Here is a 25074-nt window from a genome sequence, read left to right as displayed (position 1 = left end):
AAGATACTGTAATTGTAATTGTTTGTAATAGTACTGTAATACTACTACTACTAACAACTCACCGCAGCACCAAGCCACATAAGGCCAGCACAGCTACGCACACTCCCCTCCATCCCAATCTCTTCAAAACCCCTGTCTTTACACCCTCCCAAGAAGTTTTTATTTCTCTCAAATCTTTTCCTACGACATCCTCCGACCCATTCAGGGATAGCCCGCTTTTCATTTGGCTCTAGACGGTTGGCCGGCAAGGACAATCCTTGGCAATCTGTCATCCTTCGTCCCCATAGCGTATCCTATCCATCTCATCCTTTCTCTCATTATAGCCCTAGAAAGCGGGATTGAACCACACTTTTCGTACAGCTTACTATTTGAGAAACTGTCATCTAGTAGTTCTGTACTGTAGGTAATGTAGTACTGTAATACTTTAATCTAAAGAATATAGGGTTACCAACAACATATCCAAGATCTTGCAATCCTTTAATAACGGTTTGCTTTTGATTTGGTTTCATTCGAGCAAATACTGTTCCACGACTGTAAATATTTTCTAAAGCTTCAGGAATTTCCTCTTTAATTATGTCAAAGTTCGTCCCATCAATTGCCATTGTATAGGTGAGCAAACTTCTTAGCTCAGTTGGGGACCTTTCTTCAACGCCATCTTCTAAACTCTGAAATTGAAAAAACTGAAAGTAAGCTTTTCTAAAATATCTGAGAATTCTCAAAACAAAATGATTGTTAGCACTGTGGTGTGGCTAAGGAGAAGGACAAGAGGACAAGTGTCCTTGGGCGAAACCTTTTATTGGACACCAAACTAAGTTTTTTTCATATTTATATTGTAGTAATAATGGTGGCGGGAGGGGGGGAGAGCAGAAACCAGTATTGTTCCTTGTTGCTGAAATCCCTAACTAGGCCCATGTGTTAGAACTATTCGGTAAAGGGTGGTTGATCTCTAGACCTCTGAGAGGTCTAGGCCTCTCATCAATGCACTATTAGGAAGTAGCAAATATAATAGCAAGATGCTATGACTAGATTTTTTTTGTTCAAATTGAAATAATAATAAGAAAAACAAGACTAAAGCTCAAATCAGTATACACATACACACACATAAGGATAAAAATAAAAGGATAAAGACCCTCCTGAGCCATTGCTGGCGCATAGAGTGTCGAGTCGACGTTTCAGTTACTGGGTCTTTTTTCCAGGGATAAGTAGCAAGCTTGTCACCCAACAATGCTGCAGCGGGGATCAAACTCGGGTGCCCCGTACTGCCAAGCAGAGCATCAATCCACTGTGCTATAGCAGGTTACACACATTTAAGAGCAAATTTCATTAACGTTGCATTTAGGTTTATTAACGTTGCATTAACGTTTGCATTTAAGATCAAATTTCATTAACGTTGGTTACACTTTTGAGCTTGTTGTTCAGTGGTTTTAGACCTCTCCTTAATCACGACTCTTTTTAGATTTTTGAAAGATGTTTATGACCTTCTTTTCTTATCCACAATTTTTGATAGACACATGGTTTACAAACGCATTTTGGACTATATAATAGTGAAGATATTTCTTTTAACTCCCTTTCATAAGCTCACCGCCCTGTATTTTTGTGCTTTTGTCGCATGTAATTGTGGAATACTCAAGCACTTCCGAATATTCAATTACTTCCTGATTTTTTCAACATATGCACTTACGACAGTCCCAATAACAACATTAAATTACCCCGTCTTGTATATTCTCCATGTATAAATAAAACAACATAAACATGAAAAGGTATAGAACATACACTATGATACAGGACTTGATAGCGCAGAGGTAACAACACTGTGACAACTTAAGTTTAGATCTTAGACAAGACAAAAAAATGTTCTATTTTAATTTTAGAACAGACTAAAAAGACGAAACAATAAACAAAAAAAAAACTTTTTTTTTATATTCGCTTTCAAAATGGACCAAAAACTTGGAAGTAATTGTTTTACTCGATAATCTACGATTATAAGCCAAAAAAGGGCCTAAAATCCATGATACATAAAAAACAGTCCCGTTTCACGCCCCTCATTTTCACTTTTATTCATTATTCTAGAAAAAAAATTTCTACTTTTACCGTATTATTACTATTATGTAGCATTCCATTTATTAAACGATGTTTAATTTACCAAGATTTTTATTTACAATAAAAAAAATATATAAAAAGAAGACAGCTTGAAAACCAATCGCCATATAGATATCATACATATTATATACATTTTATAACAACCATATTATACAATCGTGGTATACAAAATTATAACTTGGAAACAGAAAAGAACTCAATGATAATAGTGAATTTTTTTTTTACATTCCAGATTGGGTCTGTTTTAACCTCTACTTTGATAATGTTTGTGTTCGGTTTCACCATGCCGCAATTTCGGGCTACACATATGTCAGTGTCTAAGTTATCTCCTGCAAAAAGGAAATATGATTGTTTGTCTTCTAATGAAAGGATAGTCGAAAGCAACCCAAAACGTATAGTTAAGCTTAACTTACTATAAAATTGCAAGAAAGAGTGAGTGAGAGAGTGAGTGTGAGTGAGAGAGAAATGACAGAAAGAGCAAGAGTTTAGAGTTGATTAATTTTTAAATCTCTATGATAAACACCAAGCGTCAAACTAATTCCTGCAAATTTCGTGGGTTTTCTCCCTTAATATTATTATTATTTTAATCAGAATCAGGATTATTTTACATAAAAAAGCTGTTGTAGTCAAGAATATATTCCAGACAATGGCGCTCATACTTACAAAACAAAAAATCTATCTCCTATTGTCTAAGCTATCTCCTGCAAAATCAAGCGCTGTCATTTTGTCTTCTAAGGAAGGAGTGGTGGAAAAACAACCCCCAACGTGGTTGTTTACAACGTAAAACAATGTTGGTATGTTACGTGACGTTAACCTTTATACTACACTAGCTGTTGGGGTGGCGCTTCGCAACACCCCAACACCTAGTTGGAGGGGGCGCTTCGCGCCCCCTCGAACGGGGTGTCCCAGTCTGTAATTTCTCTTTGAGTGTCCCGGTCTTCATTTATATTCCCTGCATCCCGGTCGTCATTGGTGTCCCGGTCTGTAATTTCATCAGTTGACAAATATGACATCATTCGACAAACAACTTCATGACGACATACAGCTCAATCCTTATAATGACGTCAGTCGACAAACATGACGTCAGTCGACACACAAACATGACGTCACTCGACACAAACACAGACAACTTATTTTTATATATATAGATAGATAGATTACAACATACTGTAAAAAACAGGTGGAGTAGGTAAGAGAGAGGGAGGGGGCAGGTTGTTGAAAGAGAAAGAGAGAAGAAAGGGAGGGAGAGGGGGGGGAACAGTCCTTTTCTTCATGGGATAACTTGTCGGAACGAATTCACAAAAACAGGCTCAATTTATATAACCCCTAATTACCCCTGGTTTAATAACCCCTCAACTTAGTAAAAATATACGAATATCTTTTGTCTCAGTTACGAATATCTGTACAAAATATACGGATATATGAATATACGAATATCTTTTGTCTCAGTTACGAATAACTGTACGAAATATACGGATATATGAATATACGAATATCTTTTGTCTCAGTTACGAATATCTGTACGAAATATACGGATATATGAATATACGAATATCTTTTTCCTCACCCAACACAAAGCACCGTGGATGGTATACTTCCAAGTTCGCTGGTTGCTAAAGATGTCCGTTTTTTTAAACAGTTTTCGGCTTTTTGTTAGATTAAAAATAAATTATTATCATTAGCATTGTTCTCTTATTGTAGCCCATTCAATTTCTAATATGCAATGGTGGCCACGATCAAGGGAGTTCCTAAAGCCCTTCATTCCAATGTTCCTTGGACAGAACTTTTATTGAGGAATTTTTAATTAAGGTAAAATAATAATAAAAAGTCAGTTGTCTCAGAGTTTTGTTGTTTACTATTCATTGAACATTTGTGACTGCTCATGGCAAAGATATATTCTTTCCATTTAACTTATAGCCCTCATCCTTGGAGATCCGGCGATCAAACGAAATTGGAGTTTTGTTATTTTTAGTTTGTTTTTAGTTTTAACTGAGTTTGAGTTTTTTTTATCAAATAGAATTTGAGTTTTGTTTGAGTTTTGTTTTATCAAATGAAATTTGAGTTGTTTATTTTTCTTAGTTTTTTCGAGTTTTGTTTTATCAAATGAAATTTCAGTTTTGTTTGAGTTTGAGTTTTGTTTTATACAATAAAATTTGAGTTTTTTTTTAGTTTTTTGAATTTTGTTTGAGTTTGAATTTTGTTTTATCAAATGAAATTTGAGTTTTGTTTTATCAAATGAAAATTTGAGTTTTGTTCTTTTGAGTTTTTTCTTAGTTTTGTCTGAGTTTGAGTTTTGTTTTATCAAATGAAATTTGAATTTTGTCTTTTCAAATACAATTTGAGCTTTGTTTTTTCGAGTTTTTTATAGTTTTGTTTAATCAAATGAAGTTTGAGTTTTGTTTGAGTTTGAGTTTTGTTTTATCAAATGAAATTTGAGTTTTGTTTGAGTTTGAGTTTTGTTTTATCAAATGAAATTTGAGTTTTGCTTGAAACGTATTTACAATATTATTCGTTTGTTATTCTCTTCATATGTATTTCCTTTTCAAAGTATAGAAAAATGTTCAGCAATTTTAATACAGGCGTACTCAATTTACCGTTACGGACCCCCCCCCCCCCCCCGACTGTGAAATTCAAAGCCGACGTTATTGATTGGGAAGGAATTTAGGGATCTTGTATTTTATTACAATGTTTATACAACATTCTGTTGTTTTTTTTACTACTTTTGAACACATTTTCTACTTACATTGTTTGCTTTTTTCGAGGAAAGTGAAATTTAAATTTAGACGTACTCACTCCCAGTCCCTGTTAAGAACTGGAATGATAGGCAAGCTTTCTCCTTGGCTTTTTACAAGAAAAATATCACTTTATTGAATTATTTTCATACCTGCTCGAAACTTATCCTTTGACTGCGGATTTGACAACAAGTGTCATTAAATATCCCTACTTTTATTACCTCTCAAGACGAAGGTTTTTTGATTATGTGATCGGGTGGTTACTATTGACAGAACGGGTGATTTTATTGCAGTGTCTGGACTGTCACGTTGTCGTCTAAGAGGCTGTCCCAATGAAACCGCGACATTAACCTTAAAATAGCCAAATTTTTTCAATGAAAGAAAACAAAAACTTCAGCATGAATAAATAATGTAGTTTTAGAGTAGAAGATAAACAAAAGATAGCTAAAATAAAATATATAAATAAAAAGTAATAAACAAGAATTGAATGAAAAAAAACTTGATAATTCACATTTGGAACTCAAATACCTGAGTTTTCTTAGAAATAGGATTTTTTTTTTCTTGGAAACGTGCAAGGAAGGGCTCAAATTCCAAAGCTCCTCTTTGAAAACTTGTGCGAGTCTTTCTAGCATAAGTACTAGCCTTAAAAGTGTGCGCCTCCTCCACGCAGGTGCATACATCGAACGCCACCACTGAAAGGCCCGGTCGACCACCGACTAAGTGTCGTGACGCCACCAGCCGAGGATAGTGGCGTTACCGCTATCTTCGTTACCTATTCAATTGTCACTGAATAGACAATTGTCTTTTGAACAGAGACCAGATTAAAATCCTGTTAGGAACTTGAGATTTAAGGAGCTCTCTATTTCAAAACATCTTGGTATAGCGCAGAATCAATATTTCTTGAGTTCTTGCCATAAGGAGGTGTTTATAAATATTGAGGTTTTGATTCCGTGACATAGCTTTGTTATTTGAAACGGAAGGTTCTGAAAATTCTGAAGTTCCTAACTGTTAAATTGTGAATTTAATATCGACGTCAATTAATGTGCTTCCTTATTTGTCATAAAACCACTGGAGGTATAATAACTAGGAGGTGTCTAATTACAGGAGAAGACCTATTTCAGACATCGGCAGAAATGAATTATAGTTATTATGCCACCTGGAAAATTGATTTTCTCTGCTTACTCAGCCCAACTTTTCTTAATAAGTATTTCATTAGTTTGAATATTTCACCCATCTGCAATGATAACTATTTTAAATGCACATAAAATTAATAGTAGAGGCATAATTGTAATTGCTAAATTTTAGTTTCAGCCTGGAAAATAGGCTATTGCCCAACCTTGGACAAAGGATCTTAAAATTTAAGTATCTCAATCATGGACAGCTTTTATCACTGACATGTATTGTGAAAAAGAGTAATCATATTTAAATAGACTTGGCTATAAGATTGCAGTCAGCCAATCCCAACTATCTGCATCAGGTCCAAGATTAAGAACCTGCTGTCCCTGTTTGAAGAAGATACATTTTAGTCAAAACACTTTTCCAAGATCAGACACTGTCCATGTACCAAGGGTTTTTACCCTAAACCCTCTTTCATGTAGTACATATGATCTGGTTGTTCCAGCCACTTTAACACATTGCCTCTCCCACCACTCATAGGCATCCCATTGACACCTGCAGTAGGTTCTACTTTCTCCCTAATGGCCCTCATAGATGACTTTTACAAAGTTGCCAACTGCAATCCAAATCAAAACTAAGTCCGAAATCCTTTTCACTATCTTACCCAAGAAAACTGTCTGAGTTGTCGTCAACAGTCACTGCCTGAATCTTTTCAGTTTTATTTTCAGCCTCAGTGCTGTCTTCTCAACAATTCTCTTCACAGCCTACTCCTTTGCTTTGGTTGCTTCATTTTTTCTTTGCCACCTCCTATTTGCTTTCTTGTAGCAAAGACAGCTTAAATCTTGGCCTTAATTGATGCATCAGTGATCACTTTTGTTCTGTCCTCCTTTCTTCCTTGAAATGTTTTGTTTTGTTGTTGGTACTGGGTCGTCTTGTGACTGTACTTGTTCAGGTGTGACTATTATATTTCGCAATGGTTGCAAAATCACATGGCTTACTGGATTTGGGGCTGGAGAACTAAAAACTTAAATTATATCATAAGATATACTTATTCAAAATGTACCAGTACTCATGAAAGTACAAATATCAGCCATTTCTAGATCCCTTATCATTTTCTTTGTTTCCATACTCTTCAAAATTTTCATGATAATCAGATCGGAAGAAGTCAATAGAACACAACCCAAAACCATCAGAAATACAATTGTCAAAGGTCATAAAACATAAATGTTTCTTGAGCACTGACCAGTAAACATGACAGTACGAATATCAGCCATTTTCAGTTCCTTTACTAATTCCTTTGTTTCGGTCTTCTCCCTTGGTCCGTGAGAATCAGATCAAAAGAGCCACTTAAACATAACTGTCAACACAATTGCAAAAGGTCATAAAGCAAAAGTATTTACCCGAAACGGGCCTGTAAACATGACAGCATGGATATCAGCCATTTTCAGTTCCTTCATTAGCTCCTTTGTTTCATTTTCTCCCTTTTTTTACGGACAATCAGACCAAAAAAAAGGTCAATTAAACATAGACGTTGAAGGTCATAAACAAAACTGCCGAATAGCTGATACATAAGTGTCAAAGTTGACAAACATAACTGGTTAACTAGAACGTACCTGTAATCATGACAGTGCGAATATCAGCCATTTCCAGTTCTTTTATTACTTCCATTGTTTCCATTTTCTCCCTATTTTCCATAATAATCAGACCAAGGAAGGTCAAATTCTCTTCAAATTCTTCACGCTGCATTTTTTGCACTTTCACATAGTTCTTTTTTATTGAACGATGTGCCATTGCTATAATGCGATAACCTTTTTGAGCATACCGACTTAAGGTTTGATGAAAATTATTCGGAACTGTAAAAACAAACAATACTAACTTTAACAACTACTCGAACTTTTGGCGAAAGTAGTGAACAAAGCTGAACTATAACAGAAAATGGTATTTAATGAATTAATACGATATAATACGATGACCTTACATAGCAAACCAACATATGGTTTGAGGAAAATTCTTCAAAACTGTAAAATAAACATTTCTAACTTTAACATCCAAGTCTCGAGGAGATTTGTGAATAAAGCTAAGCTATGACAGAAAACGGTAATTAATTATTTAAACGAACTTAAGCAAGCAAAGATATTAGGTGAGTTTGAAAACTTCAGTGAACCTAGAATGCCAACGAAAGTGTCAATAGAGGCAATGCAATGGCACTGACTTAGCAAAGAATAACGTGTCTCCAATATATTACTCGTATTTTCCCCAGCCACTTTGTGTAGAAACGGTGATTATAAAATTTGTGATTTTTTTGGAAAAGGAAATTTTGCTGCCTTTTCAAAAGACTAAGAGTGATTTGAGGACAAACAGCCCCTCCCCTGCCATTTTCGTCATCTGGAACCTTTGTAAAGCTTCCTTGCTATTAAATTGGTTTTAAAACAGCCACTTCGTTTAGAATGGTTGAAAAATCTAACAAGTTTGCTACCAGGGTCGACACGACACCTCAGTCTCATGAGTAATGGTCCTAGTTTATGCAGATTTATTCAAAAGCAAAGTTTTTCTTATAGTAATAAAGTTTGAAGTTGACCTAAAACTAATAAAAACAAACAATTCTGAAAAACTAGCACTTATCTGAAACCATAAAATCCACTCAAAATATAGGACGTCCTTTTTACTACTACTACTACTACTACTTACAACTCGCCGCATCACCTAGCCACATGGGGGCAACACAGCTACACAGACTCCTTCTCCGTCGAAATGTATCCAAAGCCTCCCTCTTTATCTCCTACCAGGAAACTCTCAATTCCCTTAAAGCTTTCTTATTACTTCCTCCCAAACTAACCGAGGGCGACCTGCTTTCCGTTTAGCCCTAGACTGTCGGTCGAACCTTTTTTGCAATCTGTCATCCTTCAACCGGAGAACGTGCCCTAGCCATCTCAGCTTTCTCTCATTACAGCCATAGAAAGCAGGATTGAACCACATTTTTGTACAATCTACTGATTGAAATACGGTCAGTCAGCCGGGTACCCAAAACAATCCGTAGATAATTTCTCTAGCAAATATCAAGCAAATCTTCCTCCGTTTCTCGGAGCGCCCATGCTTCAGAACTATGTTTGACCACTGTCATCGCTGTAGCTTCCAATATTCTAATCTTGGCTTGCAGAACTATCTTCTAATTCTTCCAAACTTTTTTCGACTGTGAAAAAAAGCCCTGGGTCTTAGCTATTCTACTTTTAACATCTCCACTTCACCCAACGTCTTGCACCCACCCTCCATGTCCTTTAAGGAGTAGGAAAATATTAAATAAAATAAAATACTCATTCATCAGACTCTAAATAGTCTTTCATAGTATTGGTAACTTTCTCCATATCATTTAGATTCCCTAAGAAACTCAAGCAAGCTTAGTTTTAAACTCTCTCTCTCTCCCTCTCTCTCTCTCTCTCTCTCTCTCTCTCTCTCTCTCTCTCTCTCTCTCTCTCTCTCTCTCTTCTTTAATTGAAGTATAACAGGGGAAGAGATAAATGAACTAATTAACGGAAACAGCATCTACATCATCAGTCAACATACATCAAAGAAACCTATTGGACTGTATATAATGGTTGTTTTCATCTTCAGAGCCTACTAATACTATATATTCAGAGTTCACCTATAAATAAAAACAATTAATTATTAACAATTTTCCAGAAGGCAACGCTTCAAACTACTCTTGAAATGACTGACATTTTCTGCAGCCAATATACCTTCCGGGAGAAAATTAACATCTGTGGTCCTACAAAAGGTGAGAACAGAGATACTCGTAAAATACTCCGACCCTCAGACATCCCCGACAATTCCTAGTTTCACAACAATGATAAAGAGTTCCACCTCAAAATTTTTCAAAAGCAGTTCCGCGAATATCGACTCAGGCATTACTTTCTACTACTAAAAACAACTCAAATCAAGAGGGAGGCTTTGAAAAGACTGGGATGGAAGAGAAACGTACGTAGTTGTGTTGGCCACAGGCACCTTGGTGCTACAGTAAATTGTTGATTCAAACATTGATAAACAAGAATAGCTATTTGGTATTCTCTTAACTTATTATCTTTTAAACTCTATCAAAGCAACGGTCCTAGACCTGAAAAAATGGTCCTAGACCTCCCACATTTATTACTTTTTTTTGGAAATCTTTTGGGAAAATTTCAGAAAAGGGATTTTCTATATCCCTATTGTGCACAAAGCAACGGTCCTAGACCTGATAACATGGTCCTAGACCTCCCATATTTATTATTTTTTCGGAAATCTTTCGGGAAAATCTCAGAAAAGGGATTTTCAATATCACTATTGTGCACAAAGCAACGGTCCTAGACCTGAAAACATGGTCCTAGACCTCCCACATTTATTACTTTTTTTTCAGAAATCTTTCGGAAAAATCTCAGAAAAGGGATTTTCTATATCCCTATTGTGCAGACATGATTTTATCGTGTAATGTAGATCCTGCCTTAATCCAATTCATAGAATGTGAACCAACCGGTTTCTGGAGTGCAGAGTTACATTATTGTCTCTGGCGATCCTTTGCAGAAGAAGTCAAAGAGGGGCTGATCTAACGTTTTAGTTACGACTCCACTTCGTTGGATACTGGATGCAAATGGGAATATCTTTACTATACCAATAACATGTTCACTATTCGCTTCACTTGACAATCCCTAAAAAATAATGTTAATAGTAAAATTATAATATTATTATTAACAATAACAAAAATATACATTAATATATTATTAACAATATGTCAATAATACATTAATAATATATTAATACATCATTAATATGATTATTATTATATATTATATTATTATAATTGTTATAATATTAATGTTTATTATTATCAGTATATTATTAAAAACATATTATTAATAATAGAAGTAATAATAATATTAATTATCAAAATAAATAATGAAAAAATAATGTTAATAATACTATTAAACCGTTGTTGAGATAATCAATTGCCAGAGGACTTAACTTCATAAAAAAAGCAAAGAAACGGGACAAAGGAAATACAATTGGGTATTTATCATGTCAGTCATTGTTATATAAATTATGTCACCCATTACAAAAATACAATAAAAGCAACAACTAATGCATAAATACAATTTTAATAGACATAATTAAACTTAGTCGGTTTAGTCACTAAAAAAAATCATAATAAAAGATTGCTTTCACATGGCCTGTAACACCCTTGAATTTTTGGCGTACTCCATACTTACCCTGGAGAATCTTCCCTGACAGAATGTTACATAGAGTGAACCCTTTGGTTTCCCTTCAGTGAACACTTCCGGTTGTGGTAGGGAGCGGTCATTTCTTTGTCACCTTTAAGTGTTTGGTGGTAGAATTTCTAAATGTTAATCTAAACTTATAAATAGTTATTGCTACATTGGCTTATCATATTATGATTCTTCACTTGTAGCTTAGAAATATTTTATTAATACTCTTTTTGTTTTTATTATATGCAATGATCGATTTTTTAAAACGAGTTCGGTTTCATTTTCTGGATGTTTAAAAACACGTAGTGTTATATGCTCTTTTTAATTGGCAGTTATTTATTCCTTTATTTAAATTAATAAAAATCATGTAGGAATTAGTTATTTATTTCTACATGATTTAGACTGATTATTTGCCAATAATTACCAGGTTGTGTTTTTTTTCTTTTATTGTGTGCTTCATATTTTCATTTCCCTGGTTTCTGGCAACTGACCCCACTGGGTAAGGGGAGGGAGGGGGGTTTAATTGTTATGTTTTTTGTACTCTTACATACACGAATTTGAAATAGTTTCATTGACTTATAAAAACAAAAATGAAACTTAACAGATCAGAAATATACCTATTTGATAGAAATTTGTCTACTAAACACTTTGACAATAACAACCACTCAGAAAAAATAATTTAAGGAGTAAAGTTAACCAAAGAGAAATGAATTTTACGTTTAAATTTAATAGTATAATGTTTTTATTAGAATTAAGATTAATATGGCTAACACTGTATTCAATTGTTCCGTTTAGTTGTCCATTTAATATTGTTAATAATAAATCACTTCAAAATTACCATTTTAAATATAATCATTTAGATTAATATTTATATAAATAAGTAAATTGTAATTATTTGGAATCCAACTAGCTTTAGTTATTTATAGATAAATAATTAACCTTTTATTATTAGGAGTAATATGGTTCACATTCTGGTCAATTGTTCAATTTATTTAAAATCTAACTTTTAATTATTATTAGATAAATAGTTAAATCTTAATTATTAAGATTAATAGGGTTAACATTCTGTTCGATTGTTCAAATTAGTTGTTTATTAAATATTTTGAATAATAAATCACTTTTAAATTACCATTTCCAACACAACTATTTAGACAAACAGCTAAATAACCCTTTCTAAGGACAGGTTCACTTTTTTTTAATTACCTAGACAGGTGAAGACAAGTATTAGATCTTCCCATGGCTAGGAATAAAAACTTTAATTTTCAAAATTTATCAAACTTTTATCATTGTTTACTTTTGTCAAAAATCTATCAAAATTTATCAGACTTAGAGCATTATCATTTCGAGTATTTTGGTGTACCGTTCGAATTTTACTTTGACAAAACCTTTAGAGGTTGGATTGCACAAGTCCTAGCCGAGTAGGAGGATGATTAATTAAACCCCATGCCAATCCCAAAATCTCACTATTGTCTCAATTCCTACTACAATTTGTTATATTTTACAGATAATTTGCACCCCTGGTTATAGGATGTCAAGGAAGTGCCAAAAATTGAGCAAAAAAAAATTAGATTAATCACAAAAACAATGTTTTTACGCACCCTATGTAAACACATAAGACAGAAGTGTAATAAAATGAGTATTTTTATATTCACTAGGTGTAGCAAGGTCGTTACCATATTGCCCTTAGGACAAGGGGGTAAAAGGGTAAGTCTATAATGTTATTTATAAAAGAAAAGTTCAAATACTTAGAAGTCTTTAGGTCAAGAAAAATTTAGGTTTATTTAGAAAAATTTATTTTTTATTAAGCCCAATATCTATGTCTTTAAATTTGAATATCTGTCCTTTAATACATTTTTTTCAACTATAATTGGGGTACCAGGGGGGCAGCTTCCTAGTTAGTAAATCTAGTAATTACTGTTCGTTTTGAGTTTGAGTTGAATATCTGTTTTATTTTTTGTACATTATAAGTTCATTTATGGTTTTGTATTTCTTATTAAGTCCAATATCTGTTTCTTTAAACTTTAATATCTGTATTTTAATACTTTTTTATCAACTATAATTGGGATACAAGCGAGAAACTTCACAGTTCATATATCTAGTAATTTCTCTTCGTTTTGAGGCTGAGCTGATAATCTGTTTTATTTTTGGTGCATTAAAAGTTCATTGCTGTCTTCATTTTTTATTAAGTCTAATATCTGTGTCTTTAAACTTCCATATCTGTCTTCTAATATATGTATTTTAACTTTAATTGGGGTACAAGGGAGGAAACTTCCCAGCTGATATATCTTGTAATTTTTGTTCGTTTTGAGCTTGAGTTGAACATAAGTTTTATTTTTGGTACTTTATAGGTTTATTATTGGCATCATTTTTTATTAGGTCCAATATCTGTTTCTTTAAACTTCAATATCTGTCTTCTGATATATGTATTTTTAACTATAATTGGGGTACAAGGGAGGAAACTTCCTGGTTCATATATTTTGTAATTTTTGAATTTTAATTCGTTTTGAGCTTGAGTTGAACATCAGTTTTATTTTTGGTACATTATAGGTTTATTATTGGTATAATTTTTTATTAAGTCCAATGCTTGTTTCTTTAAACTTCAATATCTGTCTTTTAAAATAATTATTTTTAACTATAATTGGCGTACAAGGGGGGGGAAATTTCTCGGTCCATATATCTTGTAATTTTTAATCGGTTGTAGCTTGAGTTGAATATCAGTTTTATTTTTAGTACATTATAGGTTTATCATTGGTATCATTTTTTATTAAGTCCAATATTGGTTCTTTAAACTTCAATATCTGTATTTTAATGTATGTGTTTTTCACTATAATTAGGGTTCAAAGGGAGAACTTCGCGGTTCATATATCATTTTGTTCGTTTCGTTCGTTTTGACCTTGAATTGAATATCCATTTTATTTTTGGTATATTACAGGTTTATTTTTGGTATCATTATTTTTTAAGTCCAATATCTGTTTCTTTTAACACTTAGTTAATTGTTCATTATAATTTCTCTTCGTTTTTTTTCTCAAGATATAGCTTTGCTCTATATTTTTTTTAAATAGTGTTTTTTTTCTAGTCTCTGTATCTTTTTAATTCATTTTTGTAAAAATAAAAACAAAAAGATATAAGAAGAAATAAAAAAGTGTCTCGAAGATATTGATTGAGTAATTTAACTTTATTCGAAGGCCCTAACTGAATGCACAATTAATATTGGCCTGTCACTAAGGAACCAATAATAAAAAATAAAAAAAAAATAAGGCTAAAAACAAGATCTGTATATATACAAAAAGCAAATTTCGGAACGTATAGTTTTTTTTTGTTTTTTTTTGCCTTGTAAGCAAAGAGTTAACGAATAAAATCTTAGGATTTTTGAAGCTCATATTTTGAAATTCTTTTGCCCCAAAAAGTCTTTAAACACTCCACATCCGTCACAGTAATCAAATAGAAATCAGATTAAATTTTCTCATATTAATCATATTAAATCATTAATGTCACATTAATATCATAATAAATCATATTAATATTTCACATTAATATCATATATATCACATTAATATACATATACCATTAATATCATACTAAATCATGTTAATCGCAGTAAATTTTAAATTAATTCTTCATTAGTCAAAGTAGCGCTATATTTTCTTAGAACGGTCGCTAAAAGCAAATTTCTGGGTGTAAAAAATTACAAATTTCATATTTCTTTCAAAAGAAAACATACAAATGAACATTAAAATTTACAGGGTTTTGCAAAAAAAAAAAAAGGAAAAAAAGTAGAATAATCAAAATGGTCATTAAGATCAAGAAGAACCAACAGATTATCAGGTATTTTTAAACCCTTTTAATTTTAGCATAAGATACTAGATAACATAAGCTACTTTGAATTAGGACTGACAATTTAAATTGGCAATTAACTTTCATACTGGAAACGTCCTTTCGACAATTAGAAATGTCCTAAAACTTTTAAATTCTTGTTATTGATTTATCCTACTCTCGCGTTCCTATGGCAATCCTTCCTGTATAAACAAAATTATATATTTTGAGAATATAGTACTTTTGTTTTTTCGGTGGGAAATGTCGTAACTTTTTGTTCTTTCAAAAAGGAAGACATTTTTGCCCTTCACATAGGAAAAGCTAATTTGAAGCATATTTGGGGAATAAAAAAAATCACCATAAACATAAAATACCACAACAGGTGGAAGTCTAATGCCCGAACCACACCACGTTCAGATTTGTGCCAAAGAAATGCACAGCTTTAATAAAGCATAAGCCTTGTTAACGCTAAGCGTTATAACTTCTAAGAGTTATAACATCTAAGCGTTATAACGTCTAAGCGTTATAACGCTTTAGCGTTAAATTCTTGGTTTTAATGTCGGATTTGTACTTCAGAAGCGAAAATTTAATATTCAAATAAATTTCCTTGAAAAGCTTATTATTAACCATTGGCGTTTATACTAATAATTCTCAAAGTTATCCAGGTGAATCCCAACGAGTCCGCAAGAGACTCAACGGGGTCTAAGATGGCGGAGAGAGTTTACCATTCGAAAGAGGGGGTACACAAAATTTATCTGGTCTAGATAATGATGAACTAACAAGTAGCAGTAGTAGCAGTGGAATTAGTAGTAGCCTTAAATTAGTAGCAGTAGCAGTAGTAAGATTAGTAGCAGTAGTAAGATGCAAATAATGTCTTTTGGGTGTTCTAACATCCCCCACAACAAGCACTGTAAATTTCAACTTCACACACCAGGTCGCTCTGAAGATATTATTAATAGGGACATCCCGACGCGGGGGTGGACCGCTCCCACCTTTTTTTGGCGTTCGGTAAAATTTTTACCGAAGGCAAAAATTTCGGCAAAAATTTTCCAAAATCGGCAGAAATTTTGCAAATTCCTGATTTCTGCTGAAAATTTGGAAGAAATCAGGTAGTGATTCAGTAAAATCAGCGGAATTCGCCCCACCCCCAAATGAAAAGAGGCTCAGGACACGCCCTGATTGCTAATGCCTTTGGACAACCTGCATGCAGACAGCGTGTTGTGATCCAATTCAACTCTTCCCCTCAATATTCCCTGAAAGTTCCATCTTCATACACTTAGCCATAGTTGTAAGAGTAGTCAGAGCAGTAATAGTAGTAGGAGTACTAACTGTACTAGCAGTAGGCCTAGTAGTGTCATTAATAATAGTAACGCTAGTAACACTACTAGCAGCAGTAGTATTAACATGTTGTCTTTTTGGTCAGTTGAAGATCCCCCTTATCAAGACTTGGAAGTTTCAGTTTAATACAATTAGCCAGTATTGCCGATATACCCTTTTGATAACTTGTATATCCATCCTGTGGTTTAACTTAGTTGAACTTTTCCCTCTTCACTTCCTGAAATTACATCTTACTACTCTTAGCGTTAGTAGTAGTTGTAATGGAGGTGATAGTTGGAGTAGTTGTAGTAGCAGTATAAGCAGTGGTAACATCATTAGTAGTGCCATGCACATACTGCCCTTGGATAATTGATCTTCCAACTTAATTCCCTAATCCATTGCTGAGATACGCTCGTTTGACGATCTGCATGAACATAGTGTGTTTTGATTTAATTTAAATTTACACTCTATATTCTCTAAAAACTCTAAACTTCATACCCTTAGTCTTAATAGTACTAGCATCATAGTAGTAGTGGTAGTAATAGGAACAGTGGTACTAGTAGTAGTTTTGTATTAGTAGTAGCAGTAACAGCAGTAGCAGCAGTATTGACAGCAGTTGTAGTATTCACATGTTGCCTTTTGACCAGTTTAACATTCCCCTTATGATGCCCAGAAAGATTCAGCTTGACGCGTTGTCATTCCAGAGATATTGCTGAGATGTTCTTTTGACAATCGGTATGCATATAGTGTGTCCTGATTTAGTTCAATATACCCGAAGACATAGTTACATAGACAAAGACATATGGTTACAAAGGTTGACATTCATAAAGGCATAGTTACTGCACCTTTCAAATATGCTGAACGAAATGGCTACCTCAGAATTTCGATTGGAACGTCTGGGGAAATGATGGGCGTAGGGGGAGGGGAGGCTGGTTTCCAACCAATCACTTTTAACTCTTATTTAATAGCAAAAATAATAAAACAAAATTCTAAATTTAATAAAGCAAATATTAAACTTAACTAAAAATTAAAAAGGATGATTAAAAAGAGTAATTTAAATACGTACATTTTCCAAGGCTATCTGTTGGCTCGAAAGTGACCTTTTGAATTTGACAAATGTTTCTACAAGGACGTCATAGGTTTGTCCGCCAGCAGTATTAGGAGGTTCATAAGTAGCCCCACTGGCCATCAATATCTGCAGAAATAAAGAATAAAAAAAAACAGGGTAATTCCATTGCATATTTTTTTCTTCTTCTCCTTTTTCATTGAGTTTAAATATTGAATAATCAAGTTCAATTATATTTTTGATTTAAATAAAATGAAATGAACTCACATCTCCCTGTTAAAGTTCTAATCCTAAGGCATTATTAACCCGCGCTCAAGAGTAAGGACTGCAGACCTCTACGCTAATCTACTGCTTCAAACCTAATCTAATAGGTGTTATCACGTATTTGGTGGTTCTTATTTCCTCGGATGCTTCGAGGAGGGTTATCCCCGATATCTCAATATTTAGTAAGACTTAAAATAAACATTTTCTCAAGCTGACCAATGGTCTGCACTTACGCAGGCACTGATTTCCTGATTCAACACCTTCGGCTGGGAGTACAATGCAGGGTTGGGGGCAAATCATCCGATGCTCTCCTTGTAATTCCCCAAAATTACTCCCGGTACCCCTTTAAAGCTAGATCGGCTTTGGCTGAGCTTACAGAGTCAAACCACTAATCCTCGTTCCAAACCAAATAACCAACAACGCCAGGAGTCGAATCCCTGACCTCAGGAGTTTCAAGTCCGGAGCTTTAGAATTTAAATAGAGGTACGTTGAAATTCAAAGGTAAATTGAATTGACCTTAGCTTGGTAATACGGGACCCAGAGATCGAATCATGCTGCAGCGATGCACTGCAGGGCCGACGCAGGGACCTTAGTAGTCAAGAAGTGTCGTTAATCTGATACAATACAAAGGTAAATTGAATACTTGTTTTTCGAAAGAAAATTTTTGAGTGCCTGAGATCCGCTATCGAAGTCTATTTAGGTCAATTCTTTCGGAATAGATATTGCTCTATTTTTGAAATGGTCTATAATTATAATTCGTTCCTATTTTTAATAATTCCTATTTCTTAATTCCGATAATTCGCTCCTATTTGTTAAAAAATACATCTAAACAACATAAAACTATATCGGAAATATTTTTGATATACATATTAAATAGATTTTTACAATTTAAGTTTAATCTATACACAAATACAGATTAAATAAATTAAACTAAATCAATTCCTTAATAAAATAGACTTTCCTAACTGAAATTACATCCTCCATTTCGAAATCGTGTCTTAGGATTTTTTTTGACGTTTTTCAACACTGTACTCTCCAATATTCCTTGGAAAAATTAAATAGTTGTTTTTTTTTTTTGTTTTTTTTAAGGTAGTCCAGTCTTGGTACGATGGCAACCAAATTTTATCACGTGCCATACCAACAGAATATGGCATCTGTTCTACCTACGGGACAGTAAAGATAATGTGTTGTTTTGACAGATAATAACGTCATAGACAAAATTAATTCTCCATTTAGATATTTATCTATTTTTTTGCTACAGCCTTCTTGAATTTTTCTAAGCCACTTTTTCAATTCTAATTTAGAAGATTCGAAGTATTTCTACTCTTAGTATTAACAATACATTATTTAAAACGAGAATTCAGAATTCATTTGCAAATTTGATATTTAAAGAAACAGGTCATACCTGGGGTTGAAGGGGGTCACAGAGCAATACACTTTTTTATAAGGAACAAATGTACGACCAAACTTAGCTTAGTTTTCAAGCCGTGCTGAAGTACCCAGAGTGACAGGATGCACTATAGCAGCTCAGCTCCTTAGCCAAAGGCCCGTGTACTCTGTGTGAAGGTTAAGTTAAAATGCAGAATATGGCCTTAGAAAATTTAGTCAGCAATTTTTTGAAATTCGCAAGCATTTTAATGATATCACCTTAAATCCATCAAAATTTTCGTACCTTAGAATTTAAAGTGATTTATTAAAATTGATTTGTAATCTTTTAGTGAACAAAAGAAAAAGATATACTAGTGAAATAAAATGATTAACCATCACCTGTATTTCCAGAGGATCACCACACAGTTTATCATTGATATAAGTTAAAGAGTGGCAAGTGGCCATGCCCTCTAGAATTTTCGGAAAAGGCTCGTCATCTTCTCTATTGGCTGAAGCTATCATACTTTTCTGGTGCGATGATACTTCATAATCGAACTTCCCCACTCGAGAAGGAAGCATGGTTTTGAAATTCATACCATCTTCAGTTAGTGTTCCAGTCTGTAAAAAAAAGAAGAAAAATACAAATATATTAAAAATATATATTCAGCAGCAAATTGAATAAAGAAAAAAAGAAAAATAATACAAAAACATGAAAAATAAATAATCAGTAGCGAATTGAATAAAGAAAAAAAAATACATAAAAAATAAATAATCAGCAGCGAATTGAATAAAGAACAAAAGAAAACAAAACAATAAATAAAAATAAATAATCAGCAGTGACTTGAATAAAGGAAAAAAGAAAAATAATAGACCAGATACATAAAAAACAATCAGCAGCATATTTAATAGAGATTAAAAAAACAATCAGCAATAAATTGAATAAAGAGAAAAAAGGAAAAAAGAAAAATGGTACACAAATGCATAAAAAATGAACAATCAACAGCAAATTGAATAGAGAGAAAAAAAACAATAATAATCAGCAGCGATTTGAATAAAGAAAATGAAGTGATCGTTAGTTTCCCTTCATAAAAACGAAATTCCCCTCATTTCTTACCATTTAGATTTTAGTATATTACAGAGATAATTGCTGACTTGAGAATGGACATACTTCTATAATATGACCCTTCACAGCGTTGCAGAAACCCAACCTGGAATCAAATCCATTTGACGCGAGTGATTAAGTTGCCGAATTGATAATCATACAAACAATAAAGAAAATTGAAAAAGAACAGAAATTGCTGTTATAGCAATTATATAAAAAATTTGACTGCTTGAAAGCAAATGCTATGAGCTCGAGACCATTCCAAAACAACAGGTGAAATAACGGTTGGGTCTTAAGGTTCTATTTGTGTGTGTATGAGGATAAAAATTATTTTGTTTCAATATCAATTAGTTAAATTAATGTTGTTAAATTAGCATTGCTACTATTATATTACGACTGGGCCTTACGATTATATTTGTGTGCGTAGGAGCATAAGAATTATTTTGTTTCACAGCCAATTATTTAACCTGATGCCACTAAATTAGCGTTGCTGCAAATAAATTATTGTTGGGCCTTACGATTCCATACGTGTGTATATGAGGATAAAATTGTTTTATTTCACAGCCAACTAATTAAATTGATGCCATTAAATTAGCATTGCTGCAATTACATTACTGCTGGGCTTTACAATTCCATTTGTGTGTGTATGAGGATAAAATTATTTATTTAAATGGGTTAATAATATTATTTATTTCTCATGAGAGAAAAAATATTTAAAAGGGAGAAAAATCCTGGCCATCAATTTTTGATCAGCTATCAGAATTTTTTTGTTGTTGATCAGCTATTATATAATCCTCCAGTAAGGTAAACAATACGGCACTAGACCATTTAAGTTCAAACCGGCGGTGCTGATCTCTGTTTCAAGGCCCTTTGGCCAGGAAGTGAATAAGAAATTGGGGGCCAGCCATCCTGTGCTTCTGAAGCGTGATCTCTGAAGTATATGATTCTTCAGCGTGGGCACTCCATAAAAACGGAGGAGAATCTGCTAGATTTTTTCCCATAGAAATTGCCAATGGATTGTTTTGGGTACCTGACTGACTGACAGTATCTCAAAGAGTAGGCTGTAAGAAAAGTGTGGTTCAGTCCCGCTTTCTAGGGCTATAATGTAAAAAAGGATGAGATGGTTAGGACACTTTTTGCATCTTCCTTGTTGGCCAACCGCTTAGGGCCAAACGAAAAGCAGGTCGTCTCCAAATGCGGTGAGAGGTTGTCGTAAGGACAGAGGGTGTCGTAAGGTCTGCGAACCAAGACTGGAATATTGGAAAGTACAGTGATGACAGTGGTCAAATATGGCTTTGAAGCATGGGCGCTCCTAAAAACGGACGAAGACATACTAGATGTTTTCCAGAGAAACTGCATACAGATTGTTCCTGGGTGCCCGGCTGACAGACCGTATTTCAAACATTATTCTGTACGAAAAATATGGTTCAATGCCGCTTTCTAGGGATATAATGAGAGAAAGGATGAAATGGCTAGGACATGTTCTGCGGATGAAGGATGACAGATTACCAAATACTTGTCCGTGTTCCAAGCAAAAAGCAGGTTGCCTCCAATTGAGGAGGAAGGATGTCGTAAGGGAGGATATCAAATCCTCTGGAATGATGATCTGACTTGTATTATCATTTGTTATAATACCATTTTTTTTATAAATAGAAAAAACATCCAAAAGAAACAAAAACACATGAGAGTAGAAATTTGAAATGCAAGATCATTCTCAATACCAAGTCGACCATGCAGCTTTTGCTTCAAAGAGAGTTTATATAATATACTAAAGGGGTATAGTTTATATATTATAGTAAAAGCAATAATTCAATGTGCAATTGTAATTGATAAGCATTTAAACACCTAGAATAAGTAGTATACCCAAAATACAGTCAACCAATATGAAGGGTTCGGACATGCAATATTGTAACTAGTAAACACAAGCCATCATAAACTCAAAAAAAAAATACATGAAATGAGTTATTCAACAACAATCATCGTCAATAAGAATGTACCAGGGGAGTACTCACTTGCCTTTATGGATTTCGATTCCCTACATTTCCGACCCAGGCATAGCCAACGCGCACCATAGGAGGGTATATACTCCACTCCAACTCCCCCCAATGTAATCAGATATGGTCGGAATTTGAAATAAGATCTCTGAGACACAAAATCATTCAATTTATCAAATTTCATTAAGATCCCATCACCCGCTCATAAGTTAAAAATACTTCATTTTTCTAATTTTTTTTTCGAATTAACCGGCCCCCCACTCCCCCCAGGTGATCAAATCGGGAAATTGACTATTTCTAATTTAATTTGGTCCGGTCCCTGATACGATTGTCAAATTTCATCGTCCTAGCTTACCTGGAAGTGCCTAAAGTAGCAAACCCGGGACTGACAGACAGACAGACCGAAAGAATTTGCGATTGCTATATGTCACTTGGTTAATACCAAGTGCCATAAAAAGATCTTTCTGGGCCATTGCTGGCGCATAAGGAGTCAAATCGAGGTTTCAGTTGTAAGGTCTTTTTTACAGGGACAAGTAGCGAGCTTGTTCAAGCTATTTCTTCTCTTTACAGTCAGTGGATATAGCTCAGAATTAAGGAAAAAGATCTTCCTGAGCCTTTGCTGACGATTGGGTGTCGGAATTGACGTTTCAGTTGCTGGGTCTTTTTTACAGGGACAAGTAGCAAGCTTGTTCAAACTATTTCTTTCCTTTACTACAAGTGGATATACTGCCACTACATCCTATTAAAAGTTAAGACCCATCAGAGTATAAGCTATTTCGTATCTTAGAGCAGAGGCTGAAAATCAACAACCCTCCCTGCTCCAAAGAACAAAAAAGATAATCATAATATTTTACCAAGTACGGGGAAAGAAATTAAAATCTGGTCATTTAGATTGATTACATAAAAAAAACTAGTTTTTTTAACTGAAAGTAAGGAGCGACATTAAAACTTAAAACGAACAGAAATTATTCTGTATATGAAATGGGTTGCCCCTTCCGCAATCCCTCGCTCCTTACGCTAAAGCTTTTTTTAAAGCAGAATTGTGGCAAAGAGTCAAACTTTAGCGTAAAGAGCTAGGGATTGCGGAGGGGAAAACCCATTTCATATACGGAGTAATTTCTGTTCGTTGTAAGTTTTAATGTCGCTCCATACTTTCAGTTTAAAAAACTAGTTTTTTTTTATATAATTTCTGAACGTTTTTGAATTAATGTATGTTTGATTTTGGCTCTCCACAAATGAATTATTAACATGAAATTTGCATATTAATTCTTTTTTTGGCTAAATGGCTTTCTCTTAGTTTTGATCAGACGATTTTGAGAAATAAGGGATGGGGAAGGAGGCCTAGTTGCCATGCAATTTTTTGGTTACATAAAAAGGCAACTATAAATTTTGATTTTTAACGAATTTTTTTATTAGTCAAAATATACGCAACTTAAGAATTAACTTACGTAACAAACTTTTATATTCTTTAATTTTTATTATGTATATGAGGGGGTTTGTACCTTTGTTAATACCTCGTTCGTTACTCTAAATTGCAAGTTTTGTCCCAATTCTATAAGAATGACCCCTGAATCAGAAAGGCCGTAGAATAAATAGTTGAAATTACTATAAATACTATAGCATAAAGAGCGAGGTATTTATCTCCTCCTAAATACCTCTTTCTTTATGCCAAGTATATAGAACCCCTCATATGCGTAATAATCTCTGTTCGTTTTAAGTTTCAATGCTACTCTTTACTTTCAATTGAAAAAACTTTTCCATGTTTATTTTTTCATTGTTTTTTATAGTAAACTTGCAGCTCCTCCCCCAGGGACTGTGGGGGAGTAAGTCATTCCCAAAGACATAGTTATTATGGTTTTTGACTATGCGAAACAAAATAGCTATCTCAAAATTTTGATCTGTTGACTTTGGAGAAAAAATGAGCGTGGGAGGGGGCCTGGGTGCTCTCCAATTTTTTGGTCACTTATAAAGGGCACTGGAACTTTTAATTTCCGTTAGAATGAGCCCTCTTGCGACATTCTAGGACCACTTGGTCGATACGATAACCCCTGGAAAAAAAAACAAACAAATAAACACGCACCCGTGATTTGTCTTCTGGCAAAAAATACGAAATCCCACATTTTTGTAGATTGGACCTTGAAATTTTTTCTATGGGGTTCTCTGATACCCTGAATGCGACGGTGTGATCCTATGACTCTTAGGGGATGTTTCCTCCTATTTTCCAAAATAAGGCAAATTTTCTCAGGCTCGTAACTTTTGATGACAAAGACTGAATTTGATAAAACTTATATATTTAAAATCAACATGAAAATCTGATTGTTTTAATATATCTTTTAGCATCGAAGCTCCGTTTTTTAGAGTTTGGTTTACTATTGTGCCGGGTTGCTCCTTACTACAGTTCGTTTCCACGAACTGTTTGAAACTTGATCAAGTCCTACTTGAATGGAGTAACTATTAACTTTGCTATGCACAAAAAGATACACAAAGCACATCCTGACAGAGAAGCATTTTTATGGGCTGCCAGTGACAGATTTTTGTTGCAATCACAGCTCTGCGTTGGACTTGTACGGGGATGGACTTGTACAGGGGCTCACTCAAACGAGTGCTGAGTTAAATGGGGTTGTGTTACACGTGCACCTAGTTGCAGGGGATCCAGTTGAACAGGGATTCAGTCGAACGTCGGGCAGTCAAATGGGACTGAGTTAGACGTGGGTGGAGTCGCACAGGGGTCTAGCTGCACAAGGGTCCAATTAAATGTTTAGAGTTGAACGTGGGTTAAAGTTAAACGGGGGTTCAATTTAATGTCGTTGAATTATAATGAAGCTCAGTTACATAGTTTCACTTACACGCTCACTCTTTTTGTACAAACTATAACGTCATTTGAGCACTATCACGTTTCTCTGTGCTCTTTAAATTTATTTGAATATGACACCGTTTATATGAAAAGTGTTTTTTAAGTCAGTCGAAGAGT

The 25074-nt window shown here is 34.0% G+C and overlaps 1 protein-coding gene and 1 long non-coding RNA gene across 7 annotated transcripts in view; one reads left to right on the top strand and one right to left on the bottom strand.

The window, feature by feature from the left end:
• Positions 1-329: 329 nt before the first annotated feature.
• Positions 330-19619, bottom strand: LOC136031186 (polyamine-transporting ATPase 13A3-like). Of its 4 annotated transcripts, none has more exons than XM_065710542.1 (5): positions 19407-19619; positions 17376-17504; positions 10473-10624; positions 7562-7801; positions 331-665 (listed from the first exon to the last, which is right to left on the bottom strand). In XM_065710542.1, the coding sequence occupies exons 1-4, from the start codon at positions 19599-19601 to the stop codon at positions 7792-7794; spliced, it is 486 nt and encodes a 161-aa protein (XP_065566614.1). In that variant the 5' UTR covers positions 19602-19619; the 3' UTR covers positions 331-665; positions 7562-7791. The 4 variants fall into 4 exon arrangements, with proteins under 4 accessions (XP_065566615.1, XP_065566614.1, XP_065566617.1 ...); XM_065710544.1 differs by having other exon boundaries at positions 334-665; positions 10450-10624; XM_065710543.1 differs by lacking the exon at positions 7562-7801 and having other exon boundaries at positions 330-665.
• The window catches only part of LOC136031187 (uncharacterized), a 27744-nt gene continuing 13194 nt past the window's right edge, over positions 10525-25074 (top strand). For 2 of the 3 annotated variants that reach the window (XR_010618453.1, XR_010618451.1), the window contains exon 1: positions 12629-12883. This is a non-coding gene — a long non-coding RNA (uncharacterized LOC136031187). Of the gene's footprint in view, positions 10637-12628; positions 12884-25074 lie in introns of those variants that run through there. The other variant, XR_010618452.1, reaches the window with a different exon arrangement.

The sequence above is a fragment of the Artemia franciscana genome, chromosome 9, assembly GCF_032884065.1.
Source record: "Artemia franciscana chromosome 9, ASM3288406v1, whole genome shotgun sequence".
In the NCBI taxonomy this organism is placed as follows: Eukaryota; Metazoa; Arthropoda; class Branchiopoda; order Anostraca; family Artemiidae; genus Artemia; species Artemia franciscana.
This window is presented reverse-complemented; position numbering and strand designations above follow the sequence as displayed.

Coding starts and splice junctions, on each gene's coding strand:
- LOC136031186 (XM_065710542.1), bottom strand. CDS start 19,601: ATGAATTTCAAAACCATGCTTCCTTCTCGAGTGGGGAAGTTCGATTAT. Junction 17,505..19,406: donor GTGATCCTCTGGAAATACAG/GTGATGGTTAAT, acceptor TTATTTCTGCAG/ATATTGATGGCCAGTGGGGC. Junction 10,625..17,375: donor AACAGATAGCCTTGGAAAAT/GTACGTATTTAA, acceptor ATTATTTTTTAG/GGATTGTCAAGTGAAGCGAA.